Consider the following 21,395-nt stretch of genomic DNA (forward strand, 5'->3'; position numbering starts at 1 on the left):
CCAACCCACTAGCCGTAGGAAGCTGCAACAGTTCCTCGGCTTTGCAAATTTCTACAGGAGGTTCATTAAGGGCTACAGTCAGGTAGTTAGCCCCCTGACAGCCCTGACCTCACCAAAAGTCCCCTTCACCTGGTCGGATCGTTGCGATGCCGCGTTCAAGGAGTTGAAACGGCGCTTCTCGTCTGCACCCGCTCTGGTGCAGCCCGATCCTAGTCGCCAGTTAGTGGTTGAAGTGGACGCCTCGGACTCAGGGATAGGAGCTGTGCTTTCCCAGAGCGGGAAGACCGATAAGGTCCTTCACCCGTGTGCCTATTTTTCCCGCAGGTTGACCCCGGCCGAACGGAACTATGACGTCGGCAATCGAGAACTCCTTGCGGTGAAAGAGGCTCTTGAAGAGTGGAGACATCTGTTGGAGGGAACGTCCGTGCCATTCACGGTTTTCACTGACCACCGGAACCTGGAGTATATCAGGACCGCCAAGCGGCTGAATCCCAGGCAAGCCCGCTGGTCACTGTTCTTCGGCCATTTTGACTTCTGGATCACCTACCGTCCCGGGACCAAAAACCAGAGATCGGATGCCTTGTCCCGGGTACATGAAGATGAAGTCAAAGCGGAGTTGTCGGATCCACCGGAACCCATCATCCCGGAGTCCACTATCGTGGCCACCCTTACCTGGGACTTAGAGAGAACCGTCCGGGAGGCCCTGGCACGAAGCCCGGACCCCGGAACTGGGCCGAAGAACAAACTATACGTCCCACCAGAAGCTAGGGCTGCAGTCCTGGACTTCTGTCACGGCTCCAAGCTCTCCTGTCATCCAGGGGTGCGAAGAACCATGGCAGTTGTCCGGCAGCGCTTCTGGTGGGCGTCCCTAGAGGCCGACGTCCGGGATTATATCCAGGCCTGCACCACCTGCGCCAGGGGCAAGGCTGACCATCGCAGGGCATCAGGACTACTCCAGCCGCTGCCTGTGCCTCATCGCCCCTGGTCCCACATCGGCCTGGATTTTGTCACGGGCCTCCCGCCGTCCCAGGGTAACACCACCATCCTCACGATAGTGGACCGATTCTCCAAGGCGGCCCACTTCGTGGCCCTCCCGAAGCTCCCAACAGCCCAGGAGACAGCGGACCTCCTGGTCCACCACGTCGTCCGGCTGCATGGGATTCCAACAGACATCGTCTCCGATCGCGGTCCCCAGTTCTCCTCGCAAGTCTGGAGGAGCTTCTGCCGGGAACTGGGGGCCACGGTGAGTCTCTCGTCCGGGTACCACCCTCAGACCAACGGGCAAGCAGAACGGGTAAACCAGGAGGTGGAACAGGCTTTGCGCTGCGTGACTGCCGCGCACCCGGCGGCCTGGAGTACCCATTTGGCCTGGATCGAGTATGCTCATAACAGCCAGGTGTCTTCAGCCACCGGCCTCTCCCCTTTTGAGGTATGTCTGAGGTATCAGCCCCCGTTGTTTCCGGTGGTTGAGGGAGAGGTCGGTGTGCCCTCGGTCCAGGCCCACCTACGGAAGTGCCGTCGGGTGTGGCGTGCCGCCCGTTCTGCTTTGCTAAAGGCCCGGACGAGGGCAAAAGCCCATGCAGACCGTCGGCGGGCCCCGGCCCCTGCGTATCGGCCAGGGCAGGAGGTGTGGTTATCCACAAAGGACATTCCCCTCAAGGTGGACTCCCCCAATCTACAGGACCGTTACATCGGCCCATTTAAGATCCTTAAGGTCATCAGTCCAGCCGCGGTGAGGCTTCAGCTTCCGGCCTCACTGCGGATCCATCCTGTGTTTCATGTGTCCCGAATAAAACCACATCACACCTCACCCCTCTGTACTCCGGGTCCGGCACCGCCTCCTGCACGGATCATCGATGGCGAGCCGGCTTGGACTGTACGCCGGCTTTTGGATGTCCTTAGGATGGGCCGGGGCTTCCAGTATTTGGTGGACTGGGAGGGGTACGGCCCCGAAGAACGCTCCTGGGTGAAGAGGAGCTTCTTCTTGGACCCGGCCCTCCTGGCCGATTTCTACCGCCGCCACCCGGACAAGCCTGGTCGGGCACCAGGAGGCGCCCGTTGAGGGGGGGGTCCTGTTGTGTGGGCCGCCAGAAGAGGAGGTACTGCTGGCCCACCACCAGAGGGCGCCCTGCCTGAAGTGCGGGCTTCAGGCACGAGAGGGCGCAGTCGCCTCACAGGAGCAGCTAGGGTGACAGCTGTCACGCATCACCTGCAACAGCTGTTACCCATCATCTGATCAGCAGGGGAATATCAGCAGGACGACGCCTCCACCTCTTTGCCGAGATATCGTTCTACCTGGAAGGTAACGTGCTCAGCTGACTGGTTAACAGTGATCTTTTGTGACTTTTGTGAGTTGTTTAGCTGACTCCTTTTCCAACGAGTGGTGGAGGTAGTTTTCCTGCCGTACGGATTCCTGGGTGCAGACGCACCCACATTTAATTGTTCTTTTGTTCCTCGCCAGCAGTACCAGGTCCGACACGCGAAGGCAGTGGCCACCTGGGAGTTCGGGACTTGGCGGCTCCAGTATTCCCGGGGTCTGGTGGCGGAGGAAATCGTGTGGTTCCGGTTCTGCTTTGGACAGACGTCTCCTATCTTTGAGCCTGCCCACACGACACCTTTTGTGATTTGGCTTTTGTCTATTGTTGCAATCTGATTGTATTTGTTGTGCCCATTCACAACAGTAAAGTGTTGTTATTTGACCTCATCCATTGTCTGTTCATTTGCGCTCCCTGTTGTGGGTCCATGTACCTACACTTTCCCAACACCTTGACCATTTCAACATTATTGTGAACATATTATTTGGGGTTGACATTTTATGTGTTCCTGTGAGCGGTGCGAGAACATGGAGACGGTAGAGGAAAGTGTCTGCTGTCGAGAGCAAATGCGTGTGTGCGAGCGGAGGGAGCAGCAGCCTGACATTTCGTGCATCACACAACACTGCGGCTTTCGATCAGTCTGCCTGGACTTGAAAAGGCTAAAACCTTTCGCCCTTGTGTTTGTGCAATATGCTGCGACACAGTGGTCAGGCATATCGACAAACAAGTCCCTGAGAGCTGTGTTTAATCAAAGTTTCTGCCGCTAAAAACAGTGTAAACAACGGCCGTCAGGCAAGCCGATACGGTCTACACGTAGTGACGTATTTTAGGCTTGGTGCTTAGCGGGAAGCTGGTCACGGGGCGTGCACATTTTTCAGTGGCGGGACATTGATTATTATATATAACAGGAGAATCGCGTCCATTTTCCCAGAACTCTTAGGTTGACCAAATTATATAACCTTTGTTACATGTAATAAGACTATGTTGTCTTTAAGTGTCATATCCACTTTAAGCCATTGTCTTCACATTTGTAGTTCCCCAGATATGTCTCTAGGTTCAACAGAATTTGACTTTCTAATATCCACTTGTAAATTATTCCATAAAATGAGAGCACCATAATCAATAGATTTATAACCTGCTGACTTCTTAATACCAGGAGCACAGAGAGAGCCTACACCCTGAGACTGCAAGGCACGGGATAGTCTATAATACTTGATACATTCCATAAAATAAGCGGTTGCACAACCATTAAGAATTTTTTTTTTAACTCAACAACAAAACCTTATACCAGTAATGCAATTACTTAGAGGTGATACAGTTTTGAATCATTTAAGTAATATTGCACAGACACATGCTCACTTCTTTTGTATGCTGTACATGTATATGTAGGGTTGGGTATCAAAAACCAGTTCTTGTCGAGAATTGTTAAGAAATGATTCAATCCACCAACATCAATAGCCTTTTTGCTTAACGATTCCCTTATTGGTCCTTCAGTTCATATTAAGCGCTTGGTCATTGGTTTTGAGGGTGTTTGGTGGGAAAATTATTATTTCTCTACATTGATTGCAGACCTGTGGGTCTGCAGTCAACTGTTTCTGCAGTGGCTCTGCGTGAAACTTGGAGCAACGAAGCAGCGCTCCAATGTGCTGCTTCGTTGGTTCTCTGCTTTGCTGTTTCTCAGAAGCGGAAGGTCTGCAATTTCTTCATTAACCCCTCTCAAATGTTATGTGTCGGACGCAGCTCGGAGAACCGACCAGCGTTTGAAGGACCCAGTATGAAATAAGCAGAGCACGGTTCAAAGGCTAACTGAATTTAATACATAACAGTGATAATATAATAACAAAAGGTGCGGTCTGGCGTGGTGCGCTCCCAGCAGCGCTAACGGTCCGGAGCCAGAAGCTGTTTCGGACCCAAGGACCCCGCCGACACCCCCCAGGTGGCCGCAACAACCGAGTCTGTGAAAGAAGGAACCATTATGCGAGTCCACACTCTACACACAGAACACTTAAAGGTGTACAAACAGCAAACACTTCCTGGCTTGATTACTGATCAGCTTCCCAACCTGCAGGCATGGAACATCCAGTTCACAAAACTCCACCGCAGTGGAAGCTGATACATGACTAACAAACAGCTCAATACAATAAGGTGTGAGGGACACCACATTTACTGACTGTATAACTGTTAGTCACAAAATCTAACGTACCTCAGGAAGTGTGCTGACGAGCGTGAGACCTCACCCCCTCCTCTTTCACAGACTGTGCATCAAACCTGGACGTTCTCAGCATCCGCTGCTGATGAGATGGCTCCCAAGACGACGATCTCACCCGTCTGGTCACAAGGTCGAGTCTCTGGCAAATACACACTGTGCACTCCAGTCTTAAATGCCAACATGTTCCAATCCATCCAGATGCACCACAGCTGTGAGTCCTGACGAGTCGCAGGTGATCAGGGTGAGGTCCTGACAGCCTCAGCAACACAGCCACTCAGTCCCAAATGCACGCCACCTGGGAGGAAACCAAAAGACAAACAAACCGGCAGCCAGGCCCCCCCAGCCATATAACAGTACCCCACCCTCACGGGAAGCCTCCCGGCGACCACACACACCTGGCCCAGGAGAAACACCCCCCTCCAGGGACCATGGCTGGAAACCGCGTCTGCGTTCATCCTCCAACAGACTGGATGAACTGGCTGCATCTTTGCCCTTGTTTCTGACAGTCTTAGCACAGGTGTGGCCAGGAGTTCCTACACCTGTGCGGTCAGCCTTTAACCAAACATGTGTGATTAGTCATAAAACAAAACAACCAAAACACCCCCCCCTCCCCAGGGGACCGTCCCATCAAACCCCAGGGAAGGGGAGAAAGGAAAAACAACCCAACCCAAGCCTACAAACAAAAATACTAAAACACACCCACCCCACCCCCACCCCCCCCACCCCCCCCCAGAGGACCGTTCCATCAAACCCTAGGGAAGGGGAGAAAAGAAAAACCTAAACTTGAGCTCACAAACACAAATGCCAAAATACCCCCCCTCCCCCCCCGCCCCCAGAGGACCGTTCCATCAAACCCCAGGGAAGGGGAGAAAAGAAAAACCCAAACTCGAGCTCACAAACAAAAATGCCAAAATACCCCCCCTCCTCCCCCCAAACGATACGTAGGGACCAACACCCCCCAGAGGGCCACCCGCCAGCTCCAGGAGTAATAACCACGGCCGAGGTCCCTCTGGGATCCAACGTCACCCACGGGGACTACCAGCGCCTCCCAGAGGACCACTCGTCAACCCCAGGAGACGCCTCCCCTCATGACCAATGGACCCAGCCTCGGCCGTCCACGGCTAGATGGACCCAACGCCCTTTCCCCCCCAGAGGACACCACAGTCAAACCCTGAGGGCGGAAACTGGGGGGGGGAAACAAAAAGACACCCCAAACCCCCCCCCTCCCCTCCCGGGTGCAGAGGCTACCTGGGAAACGCCCAGCACAACCTAACTGCACCCCTCCAGCAATGCCGACACTACGGCACACCCGGCTGGAGTCAGAGGAGAAGAGAGGGCATAACAAAAAACAAAGAAAAAACAACCCAAGTACCACCCCATCACCCCCCAGGGGACCGTTCCATCTAACCCTGGGGATGTGAAACAAAAAGAAATAAAAGAAAAACAAACAGACCAACACACAGTCGTTTGGGTCCTTTTTTTTTTGTTTTTTGTCAAACAGGCTGCAGGGTCACAACCCCAGACAAATAGTGAACAACAAAAAATAAAATCCCACACAAAAACCAACTCAAACAACACCCACACAAAATGAACTAACACAAAACAAATCAGTGAGTTATACCGTCAAGCTCAACCAAATGGAACACACCTGTTCCTACTCAAGAGCTTGACGGTAACGTGATTCAGTCACCACAAGGGGGAACCAGAGTGCAAAAAATGAAAAAACCCCTTTGGCGACAGAAAAAACAAACGAGCTGCTCTTATGTGCGCAGCTGAGTGCAACACACAACCAAAATGTGCTCAACTAAATAACGCCGGAGCTGATACAACAGACGCAGTAGTTACCTTTGTCCGGGGAAACGGGGCTACGACTGTAACACAGGAAGCCCAGCGACCCGTGCTAACAGAGCTCCGCCGTGCGCGTGAACCCATTACAAACGCACTCTTGCAGCTCCCGTTTAAACCTCTTATCCGGTCGGAGCGTGACGCGAAGCCGTCGCCAGTCACACTCCACCACGACCCACGGATAAGGCACAACACAGGAACACGGCTGCAAGAGAGCACAAATCAGTATCCAGTAATGGGTTCTCAAACACGCACCTTCCGGGCGGAGAGCCCCGTAACTGATCCGGATAACCACTGAACGTCTGCTGCCGCCTTCCCGGCGCGTTACCGTCTCTGCTACCGCTGGGTCCGTGATGTTTGGCCAGAGACTACTGTTATGTGTCGGACGCAGCTCGGAGAACCGACCAGCGTTTGAAGGACCCAGTATGAAATAAGCAGAGCACGGTTCAAAGGCTAACTGAATTTAATACATAACAGTGATAATATAATAACAAAAGGTGCGGTCTGGCGTGGTGCGCTCCCAGCAGCGCTAGCGGTCCGGAGCCAGAAGCTGTTTCGGACCCAAGGACCCCGCCGACACCCCCCAGGTGGCCGCAACAACCGAGTCTGTGAAAGAAGGAACCATTATGCGAGTCCACACTCTACACACAGAACACTTAAAGGTGTACAAACAGCAAACACTTCCTGGCTTGATTACTGATCAGCTTCCCAACCTGCAGGCATGGAACATCCAGTTCACAAAACTCCACCGCAGTGGAAGCTGATACATGACTAACAAACAGCTCAATACAATAAGGTGTGAGGGACACCACATTTACTGACTGTATAACTGTTAGTCACAAAATCTAACGTACCTCAGGAAGTGTGCTGACGAGCGTGAGACCTCACCCCCTCCTCTTTCACAGACTGTGCATCAAACCTGGACGTTCTCAGCATCCGCTGCTGATGAGATGGCTCCCAAGAGGACGATCTCACCCGTCTGGTCACAAGGTCGAGTCTCTGGCAAATACACACTGTGCACTCCAGTCTTAAATGCCAACATGTTCCAATCCATCCAGATGCACCACAGCTGTGAGTCCTGACGAGTCGCAGGTGATCAGGGTGAGGTCCTGACAGCCTCAGCAACACAGCCACTCAGTCCCAAATGCACGCCACCTGGGAGGAAACCAAAAGACAAACAAACCGGCAGCCAGGCCCCCCCAGCCATATAACATCAAAGCTATTTAAAGTCACTAACTGGGACTCTTGTCTTGTTGTGGGCAAGAAACGAGAATCATCCTCTGTTCCATTTGCACAGCTCAAAACACTGTGCGATTCTCTGCCGAGTCAAGTTTGAAAGATAGAGTCTGGTTGGAATTAATAACTTCAAAGAAAACTGCCATTTTAAATCAAATGGCACTTCTTTTCAAATGTAATACAGACAACAAACTACAACAGACCAAAACTGTTTCTTTTTCTCCCAAAATGCGACGACCTCCATATTGCCATGCAGCTCAGCCGGCTGCATGAGCTCAGCTCAGAGATGCTTTTGACAAAAACTACAGATTTTGTTTATTTCTATTTATGTCCAGAGATCAAGGATCCAGTGACCAATTACATATTTATTTTCTTTGCCACTCAATAAAATGTTGTTGACATTGAAAACCTGTAAAGCCTAGTTTTAGTACACAGAAATTCACAGGAGGTATTAATAAAGGAATCGATAAGGAGTCGGATCAATAAGCAGAATCGATAATGGCATCAGTATCGATATAATCTTATCAATACCCATCCCTATGTATATGTCATCTCCCCTGTAGTGGTGGGTTCTAGCAGTCAGTATGTGCACCACTGAAACATGAGAGGTTTCATCCTTAAATACTCACTGCAGAAGTGCACATGCAAATACTCCTCGCTCCACCACTTCTGCCTCCATATGTAAATAGTCTTGTCATGTTTGCAATCTGTCAGTGAATATATGTCTCTTAGTTGCCCTGAGCAACGCCAAGATCATGTCACACTGACAGCCCATCTCACTGTCTGAATTGTAATTGTGCCTAACACACTGGCAGCTAGCAGGCCAAAAGGCTAGCAGGAGACAACTGATGACAACAACAGAGCTTCATGTCTGCCAACAGAGCCTGACGTGGCTAGTGCTAATGGGAATCCTAAGGCAGTTTGTGCTGACATTAAACCTCAGCCAAGGACACTGAATGAGAGCTTTGGCAGACTCAGAGATGAGAAATTCCACAAAAGATAAGGGAAGTACTTAAAGGGAATTGTAAATTTCGCCCTGTATTGATGAATAGTAAAGTCATTTTCTTAATCTTAAACTCTTCATGTTTACATTGTGTCAGTTGGTTGCCAGAATAAAACCCAGGAGAAGCTAGAGAAAGTGCCTTTGAGACTGTATTGTCAAAAGGAGCAAGATGCGCCATCTTGCATTGCATTAGAACTTGGCAGCAAAAGCTTACAAACTCTCCCTCTCTTTTATCTTCAGAGAAAAACTACTCAGTACATGGTTCATAGTTCATGGCACAGTTCAGCTAATCTGGTAACAGCTACTTAGCCTGCTTTGTTCGAATTAGCTTTTCAGCTGATGTAGAAAACCATTAGCAGACCATTTAGTTTTTATTAAATTTAGTTCCACTAACTTTGTTAGCTAGCATTTTTGGAAAAAGTAATATGTATATGTCGCGGACATGAACGGACGAAGCTCTTCAGCATCTCACTATGTCATTTAGGTCTAGGGATGGGTATTGATAAGATTTTATCTATCGATGCCATTATCGATTCCGCTTATCAATAGGATTCCTTATCAATTCCCTTATCAGTACCGCTTTTGAATTTTCTGTGTACTAAAAGTAGGCTTTACAGGTTTTCTATGTCATCATTTTATTGAGTCTTAAAGTAAATAAATATGAAATTGGTCACTGGATCCTTGATCTCTGGACATAAATAGAAATAAAATCTGTTTCCTTTTCCTCATTTCCTTTCAGATGTTAATAGCGCAGATGTCACTCTGTACCTCTGAGCTGAGCTCAGCCGGCTGCACGTCAGCATCAATGTAATTCACAAAGAACGCAGGACATCTCATTTTGGGAGGAAAAACACGTTTTAGTCTATTGTACTTTTTTGTTTGTGTTACAACGTTTGGAAAGAGGTTTGGCTGTTCGCTTTGAAGTTATTAATTCTGGCTGGACTTTTACTTTATTCGGCAGAGAGCAGTGCAGCGTTTGGAGCTGTTCAAATGGAACCAGGGACGATTCTTGTTTCTTGCCTGCAACAAGACAAGAGTCCCAGTTAGTGACTTTAATCTGCTCAAAAGTGACTCATGATTGACATTTGTAAATGGCTTTGAGAGGGGTTAAGAAGCGGACTTGCTGCTTCTGAAAAGCAGAGAAGCAATGAACCAACGAAGCGGTGGGTTGGAGCACTACTTCGTTGATTCAAGCTTCAATAACAGCCACTGCAGAAGCGCTTGATTACAGACCCGCTGCAGGGTCTGCAATCTATGTAGAGAAATGATCATTTTCCCGACACACACCCTCAACAACAGTGGTTGCTCTGATGGACCGATAAGGGAATCGTTAAGCAAAAAGGCTGTTGATGTCGGTGGATCAAATTATTTCATGCCAGTTCCAGTTTACAACTTCATCTAACGTTGGTTTGTGGCTTTTTATGTATTTTTACGACAATATTGTCCAGGTTGTGGCTTTTTCTCCACTGGGGAGATTTTTTGTACCATTTCCGGTTTGTGCTTCTGTCTACCATAAGCGCGAGCTTCGCGCCAGTGCATGGCGCTTCGCTTTGCTTGTATAATGTGAGAAATGTTTGTAGACCCTAAAATCATACTTGTTTCTTGCTGTTGGAGCTTATAGATCAGTGGTTCTCAAACCAGTCCTCAAGGACCAACTAACGTACACATTTTCCATCTCTTCCTGCTCTGCCAAAACTGATTAGCTCTTTCGGGTGTCTGTTAGCATTTGATTGGCTGAGCACACCTAATTGAGCTAATCAGCTCATGGCAGAGCAGGGATAGATGTAAAATGTGTAGGTCAGATGGTACCTGAGGACCAGGGCTGAGAACCACTGCGCTATAACAACTTAAAATTTAAGCTCTTTTGGTCTCTTTTTCAGGAATTTAGATCCTAAAAGTCTAGCCAAAGATAAAAGATGCAATAGCAGTTTGCAGTTTAGCAATGGCTTTGCGGTTTAGCAGTGGTTTAGCATTTATCATGGTTTTCAGATTGCGGATCAGCAGTTATTCAAGCTAACATCTAGGTTAGCTGTGCCTACTAATGATTAAAATGTTGTCGTGCATGAAGAGTTCTACCTGAGAAAACACACTGCAGAATTCACTTGTTTTGAATTTATCAGGTAGTACCTTACATGCTACATTATGGCTTAGCATGATGTTGCGGAAGACATGTCATAGAAAACAAAATTCTGTTTTTTAAGTGTTAACAGCTGCATTCACAGCCTGTCTGCCAATCTCAGTGTGTAGCAAGGCTTTCAGTGCTGTTCAAATTAAGGGTCGGAGACTTGGATTTGGATTTGGAGAGATGGATTTAGTTGCAGAAATGTAATTTTGAAGTTTGTGTATTTGCATAGCACCTCTCGGGCTTAAAAGCTTCACTTTTCTCTATTTCCTTTTTTAAACTGAAGAAAATGTGGCGGTAAAAGTATGTTACCTGAAGATGCCCTCTTAAGGGTTTTGAATCGTACCTTTTTATTTCATACGCAGAACTCATATTCCAATGTTTTTTTATGCAGTTCTTGAAATATACTGGAGGATGTTGTCAGCCATCAGTCAGTTGGGTTTTTCTAGGTCTCTGCTCACATAGTAATGTACTCTTTTTCAAACAGATCCTTTGGAAACACTGCCCTCAGATGACATGTGAAGAAACTGGGTTTTTTTTTTTTATATGAGCCCAGAACTGGGCAAGGATTTGAAATAACCTGCGTGCTATTGTAGAGGGTGGGAAGCTTTTGATGAAGCACTCTTTCTGACCAATTTATCCACCGTTTCAAAGCATCGTTTAACTTGTGATTCAGGTTGTGGGCGTCAGATCCTCAGATTTTGCCCCATCTGGCCTGACATTTATATCTTTTTATTCTTTGCTTAAAAAACATTTATTTTCTGCTGTGACACTGACAGAAGGTGTATGTAACACCCACCCATGTGTTGATATTTTGTGTGTGTTTTATCATTTAAATTAAAACACTGTTTCACACAAACATGTAATCAGGTTTTTTTCAAATGAATTTCATGACAGTAATGGATTTGTTTGCTCAGGATGTAGAAATGGGAAGACACTTCTCTTAAAACAGGGTGGCGTGTCCTTTGTCCTCTTAGTAAAAATGTACAACTCCCTCCAGAGAGCTCAGGATGACCTTGAGGGAAGAAAGATTGGCATCCCAAGACCTTTAGTTTATAACTGAATCATTTGTGTCTTGATGATTCATTGTAAAGCACTTTGTGATGACTATGTGCAACAAAAAACCGTGGCTGAATGAATTTGATATGATGTGATTCGACGTGTCTGTCTCTTGCCGTGCCTGCACTGTCTAATAGCTGATAATGTAATTAAATTTCCATCAGAGAGAGGCCTAATGATTGATTGTTTTGAAATGTGTTACAGGGATGCTGAGGTAAACCCCCCTCTCAAATACTCTGCTTTGTGTCCTTGTCATTGATCAATAATTCGCCCTTTCTTTGTCCACTGACTTTATTGTCAGTCACGGTGCTTAAGCGTAAAGAGGGAAGTTATTGAAGGCAAATGTCACTATAAAAGGCCATGAAGAACTCTTAAAAACTGATATACACACACACTCATCTTCAACCACTTAGTCCAGTAAACGGTTGCAGGGGGCTGAAGCCTATCCCAGCAGTCATAGAGCAGGAGGCGGGTACACCTTGGACAGGACGCCAGTCTGTCACAGGGCTACATATAGACAAACAAACACATTCACACCTGCATGCACACATACCGACAATTTAAAGTTTCCAGTCCACCTAACCTGCATGTCATTGGATATGGGAGGAAGCCGGAGCACCCGGAGGGAACCCATGCAACCTCCACACAGAAAGGCCACAGGTGGGAATCGATCCCATGACCTTCTCGCTGTGAGGCAACAGCGCTAACCACTAAGCTACTGTGCTGCCCTTAAAAAATGATATTTTTACTAGAAATGTAACAATGGCAATATAACAGATAATAATCTAGTAATACATGCAATAATAATTAATAATAATAGATAGTTATTCACAAAACTTTCTCATTTTAATTTCCTGTACTTTCATTATAGAAACTTTGCAGAATTTATTACCACCCTTGAAAAGTCTTAGCTACCTATTTTGTAAACACTACCCAATCTAGAACCTGTGACACTCCACGGGCAATGCGCTAGTGCATAAAATGACTGTGATGGCTGTTCCTCCTGTTCCACAGAGCGCGCTAAAGGGTCTTAGCAAAACTTTTTTTCTCTGTCTTTCTGGAATTCCTAATGTGTGTGTGTCTGTGCTCCCCTGCAGGCTTTGAGCTGCTCTATCAGCCAGAAGTGGTGAGGCTCTACCTGTCTCTGCTGACGGAGAGCCAGAACTACAACACCCTGGAGGCTGCCGCAGGGGCTCTGCAGAACCTCAGTGCTGGACAGTGGACTGTAAGTCCTGTTTTTGGGAGGGTATGACAGATGGACACTCAGTAAGTCCAAAATCACCCCTGTGCTCCTCATTCACTATGGTCTACATAAAAAAAAAAAAAAGAAATCCCTCTCTAATGCATAATGTGGTGAGTGGTAAATCACTTGTTTGGAAACTCATCAGTCATCATGATTTTGTGACATAACTGACATATGCAGTGTTATGTAAACATATACATGTGTGTATCAGCTGTTAAGCAGTGCATTATTGTGTGCTTATGTGCTGTCAGTACCTAATGTATAAATTTAACAAAGAATTCAGACACATGAAATTGTGAAAAAGTGTTCATTTGGGGGTGTGTCCAGTGCCACATTGCTGTTTACACACCATGTATTCTGAAAGCAAAGTAAGGCACAGAGCAAAAGGGTTGTATTTATTCACTTAATTATTCACAGGATTGTTTGGGGCATTACTTGAAATAAACAAATCAAATTGCCATCTGTCATTTTTTCAAGACACAAGTGTGCTAGCATCTGTTACATTGCTGTTTAATGGTCAACACACAAGTAAGAGGTTTTCTGGCTAAGAAATTAATCTGAACACAGTGTCAATGCATGCATGCAGGGCTTTTATTGGCGCAGCATGTACAAGCTACTCACTAGTTATCCACGACCCGTTTGTAGAGCAGGTAGCTCAGTGAGATGAGTTGGGCTACTAATATGTAGACCTGGGTTTGATTTCCGATCACATTAACAGTCTGTGTCCTTGGACAAGAAACTTCATCTCCATTGTCCTAGCCCACGCAACTGTCAGTGGGTAGTGACGAAGTAACCTGCAATGGACTGGTGTCCCATCCAGGTGGAGTTGACTTTGTAATGTGATAATCTACCTGAGCCCACCCAAACGTTTTATCAAAATTTTGATTGACACATTAGACTACGATGTAATCATAGTAGGTAATTTTAAACTTAATTTCAAAATTTAAAATTGCACATTTTTATTTTTTAATGACCTCTCATGGCTCACCTGCAGTGCCTTCGACCCACTTTAGCAATAACCAGTCTTGACAGACAGCTGAATCAGGTGAACGTGTACTGTAGGGTCTTTCAGATTCACGTGTTTATTTCCTCATTATTGTATTGACAAGTCAACAGAAGAAAGAATACACACAAGTGCAACAATTAATAGGTTGTTCATATGATTTATAGTTCTGTTGTAGTATCAAATTGCAGTTGACAGACTTTACTCTTCACCAGTTAAAGTCAAACCTTTCCAAATATACATTATGTAGATGGCAGCGAGTGAAATTGTGTAAGATTTTTTTCATGATGAAAATAAAAATAACATTATGACCCTAACGCTGATATGCCTGAACAATAAATATAATCTAGATTTATTGACACATTCTGGTCATTGATGTTGACTTTGTCGGCTTTGTGCTCTAAGTGAGGCTATCTGATCAGATAAGGGTCAGTTATACAAGATGCCTAATGCACACCGTAATCTCCGACGCATCTTGAAGAAGCCTGGAACAGCCGTTTATTCCAATTAGTGTGGCTGTGGAGCGGCTCGGTCTCTCTGACTCACAGGCAGCGGTGGATTATTAAATAGAGAAGGCAAGTTGTCAGATACCACTTTACACACAGCACCTCAGGCAAGAACGGCCACTTATGTTTTTGAGCATCTAGGCTGTATTCAGCCCACGGCGTAATTACCGTAGCAACACTTTCCCTAACACCCCTGTATCTCACTGTAAACATCCCTCAGTGCTCTGCGTTCTCCTTCCTCTTCCTGTCAGCTCATTCATGGGCATCCATGCAAGAAAGTAAACCACCTGGAGTCTTTTTTTTGTACCATCCATCCATCCAGGCCCGAGTCTCACATTTTGTGTCCTGAATAATTCAGTAGTAGTGATTTTCACATAAAGCCGGTATTTTGTGAAGAAAGTCTTCACCCCTACTCCTCTTTTTTTTCTGTTGAAACTAAACAGAATACCTTCCTAGACTCAGGAATGTGTGTGACTGCTCACAGATCGCACTGTTACATTTCTCAGTTGTACCTGCTTTCCGTGATGTCTGTGCCACCTCATGTGTTGCCTGTAGCCTGTTTTTCAAGGCTTACTACTGCCACCTGGTGGTTGAACTGTGCCTATCTGATGCCTAATTACATCTCTGGGGGTACATTGATGAGAAGAGAAGCTCTTTTATGTCAAACTTAATGTTTCATGTTACACAAAAGCAGGAAGTAAAATCTACTGATGTTTAAATGAGGACAAATTATATAACATGTCCATTTATAATCCCGCTGTGTAAATTTGTCAATTAGTCAAGCTGTAGGAGCAGCGATGTCCTGTCTTGTAGTTAAAAGTGCATGCATGCGATTCCACACGAGCCTCAGGAGAAGGTCTGTGGTTAAAGTAAATGTCAGTGTGTGTCACTCAGTCAGTCTGCCTCGGAGGATAACTGTTAAAATGGTGAAAATTCTGTCTGCCCTCCAGTGGTCCAACTACATCCGAGCCACAGTCCGTAAGGAGAAAGGCCTCCCCATCTTAGTGGAGCTGCTTCGCTCCGACTCTGACAAGGTGGTGAGAGCTGTGGCCATCGCCCTTCGCAACCTCTCCATTGACCGCCGCAACAAGGACCTAATAGGTACAAACACCTCTCATCAACGCACCTTCAGGAGGACCACATACCACCATGTGGTCATCCAGCCAGGATTTGTTACTAACATGATCATAAATATGAACAAAATCTGTGAAGCAGATGCAGAGATGCGGCAACTAGTACACAAACATACGCAGTGCAGATATCCTTCATGTGAACCTCTTTTTCCATCAGGGAGAATTAAAGGACTTTTGTGTCAAATTAATAAATACAAAGCAAATACTGTGCTAAATGGCACGAAAAGTGGTTCTATGGCTTCTAATCATATGGGAACCACTTTTAATTTACGGGGATACACCGAATAAAAATAATTGCACTTATTCCATGTAACATCCAACCTTTTCCGCAGTTTTTCAGTACACATCAGTGGTGTGAAGCCTGATAATTCTTATAATTGCAGTATTGCATTTTGTTTAACCAAATATAAAAATACACCAACAATAAACCACCACCTTTTCCTTATTTGTAGGAAGTTATGCCATGCGGGATTTGGTGAGCAATCTGCCCAGCGGTCAGCAACGACCTGCCAAGAACCTGGAGGAAGACACTGTCGTTGCCATTCTCAACACCATCCATGAGATTGTCACAGACAGCTCTGAAAATGCCCGATCCCTCATCCAGGCCCAGGCCATCGAGAAGCTGGTCGCCATCAACAGGACCAGGTAGACCATTATTTATCGATGGCTTGTCAGTCATAACGGTACCTCGTGGCTTGTTTTCAGTGTCTGTTTGTATTACACACTCTGCGGTTAGCACAATGTGTGCTGTATGTCCTGAAAGTGTGTGAGTGCTCTACAGTGTTGGATACATGGAATGATAATGACCTTGGTCCTAATTAACATTATAACCATTTTTATTTGTATTCACAGAAGATATCAATGTGCCTCTCATGGCTGAAAGTTGGCTACAATAAAGCACACACACATAAATTATCAGGCTATTATAACTGAAGAGCTTTGTTAGAGTGAGATACTTATACAACTGAAGAGTCATGTTAACAAAAACAACAAAAGAAATGCGTAATAATAGATCGGATACCAGGGCCATTTTTTTGATGTCTTGCATTACTGTACCTCAGGCAAAGTACTCAACAGAGTCTGTACTTTTGTCAAGATCCAACACAACACAGCTTCTTCTTTGCTTTACGAGGTCTATTAGAAAAGTATCCGACCTTATTATTTTTTCAAAAACCATATGGATTTGAATCACATGTGATTGCGTTAGACAAGCGTGAACCCTTGTGTGCATGCGTGAGTTTTTCCACGCCTGTCGATTGCGTCATTCGCCTGTGAGCAGGCTTTGAGTGAGGAGTGGTCCACCCCTCTCGTCGTCGTTTCATTGCCAGGAAATGGCGGAATGATTTGGGCTTTTTTTTACATCAGAATTTTTTCAGAAACTGTTAGAGACTGGCAGCTGGAAACCATTAGAAAAATTTATCTGGCTTTCAGTGAAAATGTTACGGGCTTGGTAGAGAATAAGGAGTGTTACTGTCACTTTAAGGACGGCCCCCAGCGGCTGTGGGGCGCGCCGCGCTCCAAAGCCGACAGGCTGAACGACCATTTCATTTCTAAACGGATGGCTGTCTGGATCCGTGACCATCGTGTGCCATTTCTTATCACAAGAGCTGGACATCAACCATTTTCTGGCAGATTTCACTTTTAACAAGAGATTTTGTCATGGAAAGATTTTGTCTGTAACAGTGGAATGTGCCGTTCATTTCCAAACTGGACGCTGTGTTTTAATCCGGGACGTCATCTGACTAGCCCAGGAATTGTGAAAAGACGTGGACATTAGCACTTTTTCTGCACATTGAGACAGACGTGCGGAGGAATTCTATATTGCTATATAAATGCAGTCCATTTACCATATATATATATATATATATATATATATATATATATATATATATATATATATATATATATATATATATATCTCCAATCCAACTTTATTTATAGAGCACTTTAAAAGAACAACAAAGTTGACAAAGTGTTTCCTAAATAAGACATTAATAACATACAACACAGATAAAACAAAAAAGTACACACACACACACACACACACACACATATATATATTCATTCCATCATGGGTCTAAGCATTTAAGAAAGGTAATTTCTTAAAGAACACGCAAACTCCACACAGAAAGGCCACAGATGGGAATCAAACCCATGACCTTCTCGCTGTGAAGCAATAGTGCTAACCACTAAGCCACCGTGCTGCCCCCAGTCTCACTACATTTTTGTGAAAATTCATTATTCGCTTTTGAGTAATTCCATACACAGATCAGTGAATAAGCGCAAGCAAAGATGTAAAGTATTTGACAGAGTAACAAAGATCTTTAAGATAATGAGGAGTTTTGAAAGTCTGGTTCTCGTGTGAAGTATTGATCATTTTGTCTGTTAAACTACTGTAAATTCACATGGTTCAATGACAGACCAAATAACTTTTTTCCCTTCACCCCCTGAGACAGGCATTCTTTGAAGTCAGGCTCCCACCCTCTCGTAATTAAACCTGCAAGCCCAGAGGTAGCTAATGAAAGGAAATGTGCTCATAAGGCTATGAATAAAAACTAGACCTCAAAGCTACTCGGGGGACTCAGCGTTGTTGAATAAAGAGATTGATTAACGGGAGCGTGTTTGTACATGTACATGTTTGTACAAGGTCTGTCACTTCAAATGTTTCTTCATTTATTTCCGCCTCAGTCAATCAGCTCGTGAAACAAAGGCCGCGTCCCATGTACTGCAGACGGTGTGGAGTTATAAGGACTTGAGGAACACCTTGACCAAGGATGGCTGGAACAAGAGCCACTTCCAGGTACAGCACATTAGTCCTTTTGAGGATACCCTCAACATGTTGACTTCAAAATACAAATAAATAAGTAAAATTTTGAAAACCCATACAGTGATCCTTGCATTTACTTTGACTTCTGTTTCATTACAAACAGTATGAACCCAAGAGATTTCATGTTTTATGTGTTCACTTCACTTGGTAGTATACATCCATTCCTGCATTTAAGGACTTGGACTTAATTTACATCAATTGTTAAGGCATACAAGCAGTATGGTAAATCTCTGTCAAGTAGGCAGTTCTCAAAAATTGAGTAACTGTGCTGGAAGGTCAATATTGCAATATTGAGGGATGCCACCAAGACATTTGGCAGTTTCACAGCACAGTGTATTTCTGCATCATTCATTCTTTACACCTGCTTTACTCCAATCAAGGGTCACAGGGGGACCTATCCCAGCAGTCAAAGGGTAAGAGGTGGGGTCCACCCTGGACAGGACACCAGTCTGTCGAACCACTAATCTGCCATACCACCCATTTCTACATCATGCCCCATGTACATGTCATAAAAAAAAAAAAATCACAAGATAAAGCTGAGTTACTTCTGCATTAAGTCTGCATATATTATATTACCCACCTTCCACAAGTATGTCCCGTGTCATCCCTGCTGCTGTAAAATTTTGTACTGAAAGCTAATGTAACACATTGCTGACTTTTGCAAAGTTGTTTTCCATTTGATTACTTTCTCTGTTTTCTCTCAGCCCACAGTGACAGTTACACCAAAAGCAACTAAGAACGGCAAACCAGGTTACGATGACACCACTCTGCCCTTGATGGAGAAGAACCAAGGTCAGTTTTTGTGTGTTCAGTCCCATTTGCTGCTCTTTTCTCTGTGTACATGCCCATGTGGTCGCAATTGCATGCAGAATGTGAGTGCTTGCCAAAGCACAGTGTCCTTGAGTAGGAATAACTATACGTACAGCTTCACTGAATAAAAAATATTCCCCCTAACAGCTGTGTAGGTCCTCAGTTGACCATTTTTCAGTATTTCACGAATCCCTGCAAAGACAGATACAAAGTAGAAAAAACATTTACAGAATCCATACCTCTTGACAAGTTGGTAGAGTTTTTAAAATTTTGTATTGGTTTTAATAGTATTGTTGCTGTAAGTTTCATCACACCTATGAATGTGTATTTAATTTTAAGAAATTAGATCCATATCTGGAGCTGTGTTAAAATTTCGCAGGATTAATCAAGATCAGTGCATTCTCTTCTGAAAAACTGACTGAAATTTAAAAAAATAATCCATCTCTTTCTAAGATAAGATTAGATCAACATTACTTATCCTGAAGAATATTATTTTGCTAGAGTACTGAAACAGTAAACAGTTTTGACTTTATGTAACAGAGTATCAAAAATAATTAGTAAATCACACCAGAATACTCATCTACACCACAAATTTGAAAACACTTAAATAACAATTGCTACCAGGGAAGTTATTTTTATAAGACTTGATCTTTCTAAACTATGGCTTCAGCCTTTGATCTGCATGATTGGTTGTGCTATGATATAATCTAATGCAAGTGGGTCTGTTCTGAAGCTGAACCTTTTGAACTATCCTTGTATGCTTTCTGAAATGTTATTTTTGAGCTTTGGAAAGGTCAACTTTGAAGATTGCAAAGGACAACAAGGTCAAAGTCAGTACGTTATTGTCAGCAATACTTCCTGTGTCTTAACCTTAGGAACTGGAGAGTTCCTAAGGTTGTTTTCATTATTCTGTACTTTGAACTAAAAATCCAAGCTCATACAAAGTGAGAATACTCAGGTACTGTGATCATGTATTGCATGTGATATAAAATGAAATGAAATTTAAAATGAAACATTAGGCTAGTATCTCACGGAGCGGCAAATGCTGATGAGTGTAAGAAATTTCTGCTGCCCTTGAAGAAGAATTGCTTTGTCTTGCTGCTGGTGCAGCTATCTTGCTGCAGAAGAGAAGGAAGAAAGAGGAAGAAAAAGAAGAAAGGAAAAAGATAAGGTACACTGTCAGAGAGTGGTTGCAAACCAAAAATATTTTTTGCGACATGAGTTACAACCGTTTACAAATGTGTAAAACAGTTTTACGAATGTTTGCAGCTAAGAAATTTTGAACATGTTCAAAATTTGTTTGCAATAAGCAGTACTGTTTGTGACCCTGAAAACTGTTTGCGAACTTTTACAAACCCTGACAAAAGCCAGAATTCACTGTGTTCATCAGCATTTGCCGTTCCATGAGATACAGGCTTTAGATCGCCGTCAAAGGAAAAACTGGTTGAATATAATATATTCACAGTGACAAATATACATCAGCAAACTAAATAGAACATTTGCAACAAGATGCTACTCGGCATAGTTCCTAGAAGTTGTTTCTCATTCTTAAATGGTCAACATTGAATCAATATCTTAAAGATGAACTTCCTTCAACTCTTGGCTTATCTGCTGGAAGACCGAGTTTGTTCAATTGAAATTTGAAAATGAATTGACAGTGTTCAATTAAATTTTGTTTGTAATTTTGAAGTCTGGTGTTACTTTGACCTTGGTCAGCCAAACTGACCTAACCTGAAAGGTCTTTAGAGCAGTGTGTGGTTGCATGCTTCAGCAAAGTCAGTGTAGTTTTTCCACAATTGAAGAAGAAAAGGAAAATAATCCACATCCAAATCAGCAGCAAAGTTTTACTGGTTTCTTGATGTGTGATTGATGATTTAATGACAATCTGCTGAAAATATTTTGTGTAACCTTGATTTAAAAACAGATAAAAGCCACAGATCACATAAACTACTGGGCTGAGATAATGTGTGAAAGTACAAGTTACTGTATATAAAGCTTGAAATGCCAGAAAGAGTCAGAAAAAGGATGTGTTGTTGTGTGGGCCGCTGAAGAGGAGGTACTGCTGGCCCACCACCAGAGGGCGC

The 21,395-nt window shown here is 44.6% G+C and overlaps 1 protein-coding gene across 13 annotated transcripts in view; it reads left to right on the forward strand.

The window, feature by feature from the left end:
- The window catches only part of arvcfb (ARVCF delta catenin family member b), an 865,966-nt gene that overhangs the window by 828,309 nt on the left and 16,262 nt on the right, over positions 1 to 21,395 (forward strand). For all 13 annotated transcript variants that reach the window (XM_034171110.1, XM_034171100.1, XM_034171112.1 and 10 more), the window contains 5 exons: positions 12,887 to 13,014; positions 15,492 to 15,642; positions 16,127 to 16,319; positions 18,363 to 18,474; positions 19,206 to 19,293. In XM_034171110.1, coding sequence (XP_034027001.1) covers positions 12,887 to 13,014; positions 15,492 to 15,642; positions 16,127 to 16,319; positions 18,363 to 18,474; positions 19,206 to 19,293 — 672 coding nt within the window. The remainder of the gene's footprint in view (positions 1 to 12,886; positions 13,015 to 15,491; positions 15,643 to 16,126; positions 16,320 to 18,362; positions 18,475 to 19,205; positions 19,294 to 21,395) is intronic.

This window comes from Thalassophryne amazonica, chromosome 5 (assembly GCF_902500255.1).
Source record: "Thalassophryne amazonica chromosome 5, fThaAma1.1, whole genome shotgun sequence".
Lineage (NCBI taxonomy): Eukaryota > Metazoa > Chordata > Actinopteri > Batrachoidiformes > Batrachoididae > Thalassophryne > Thalassophryne amazonica.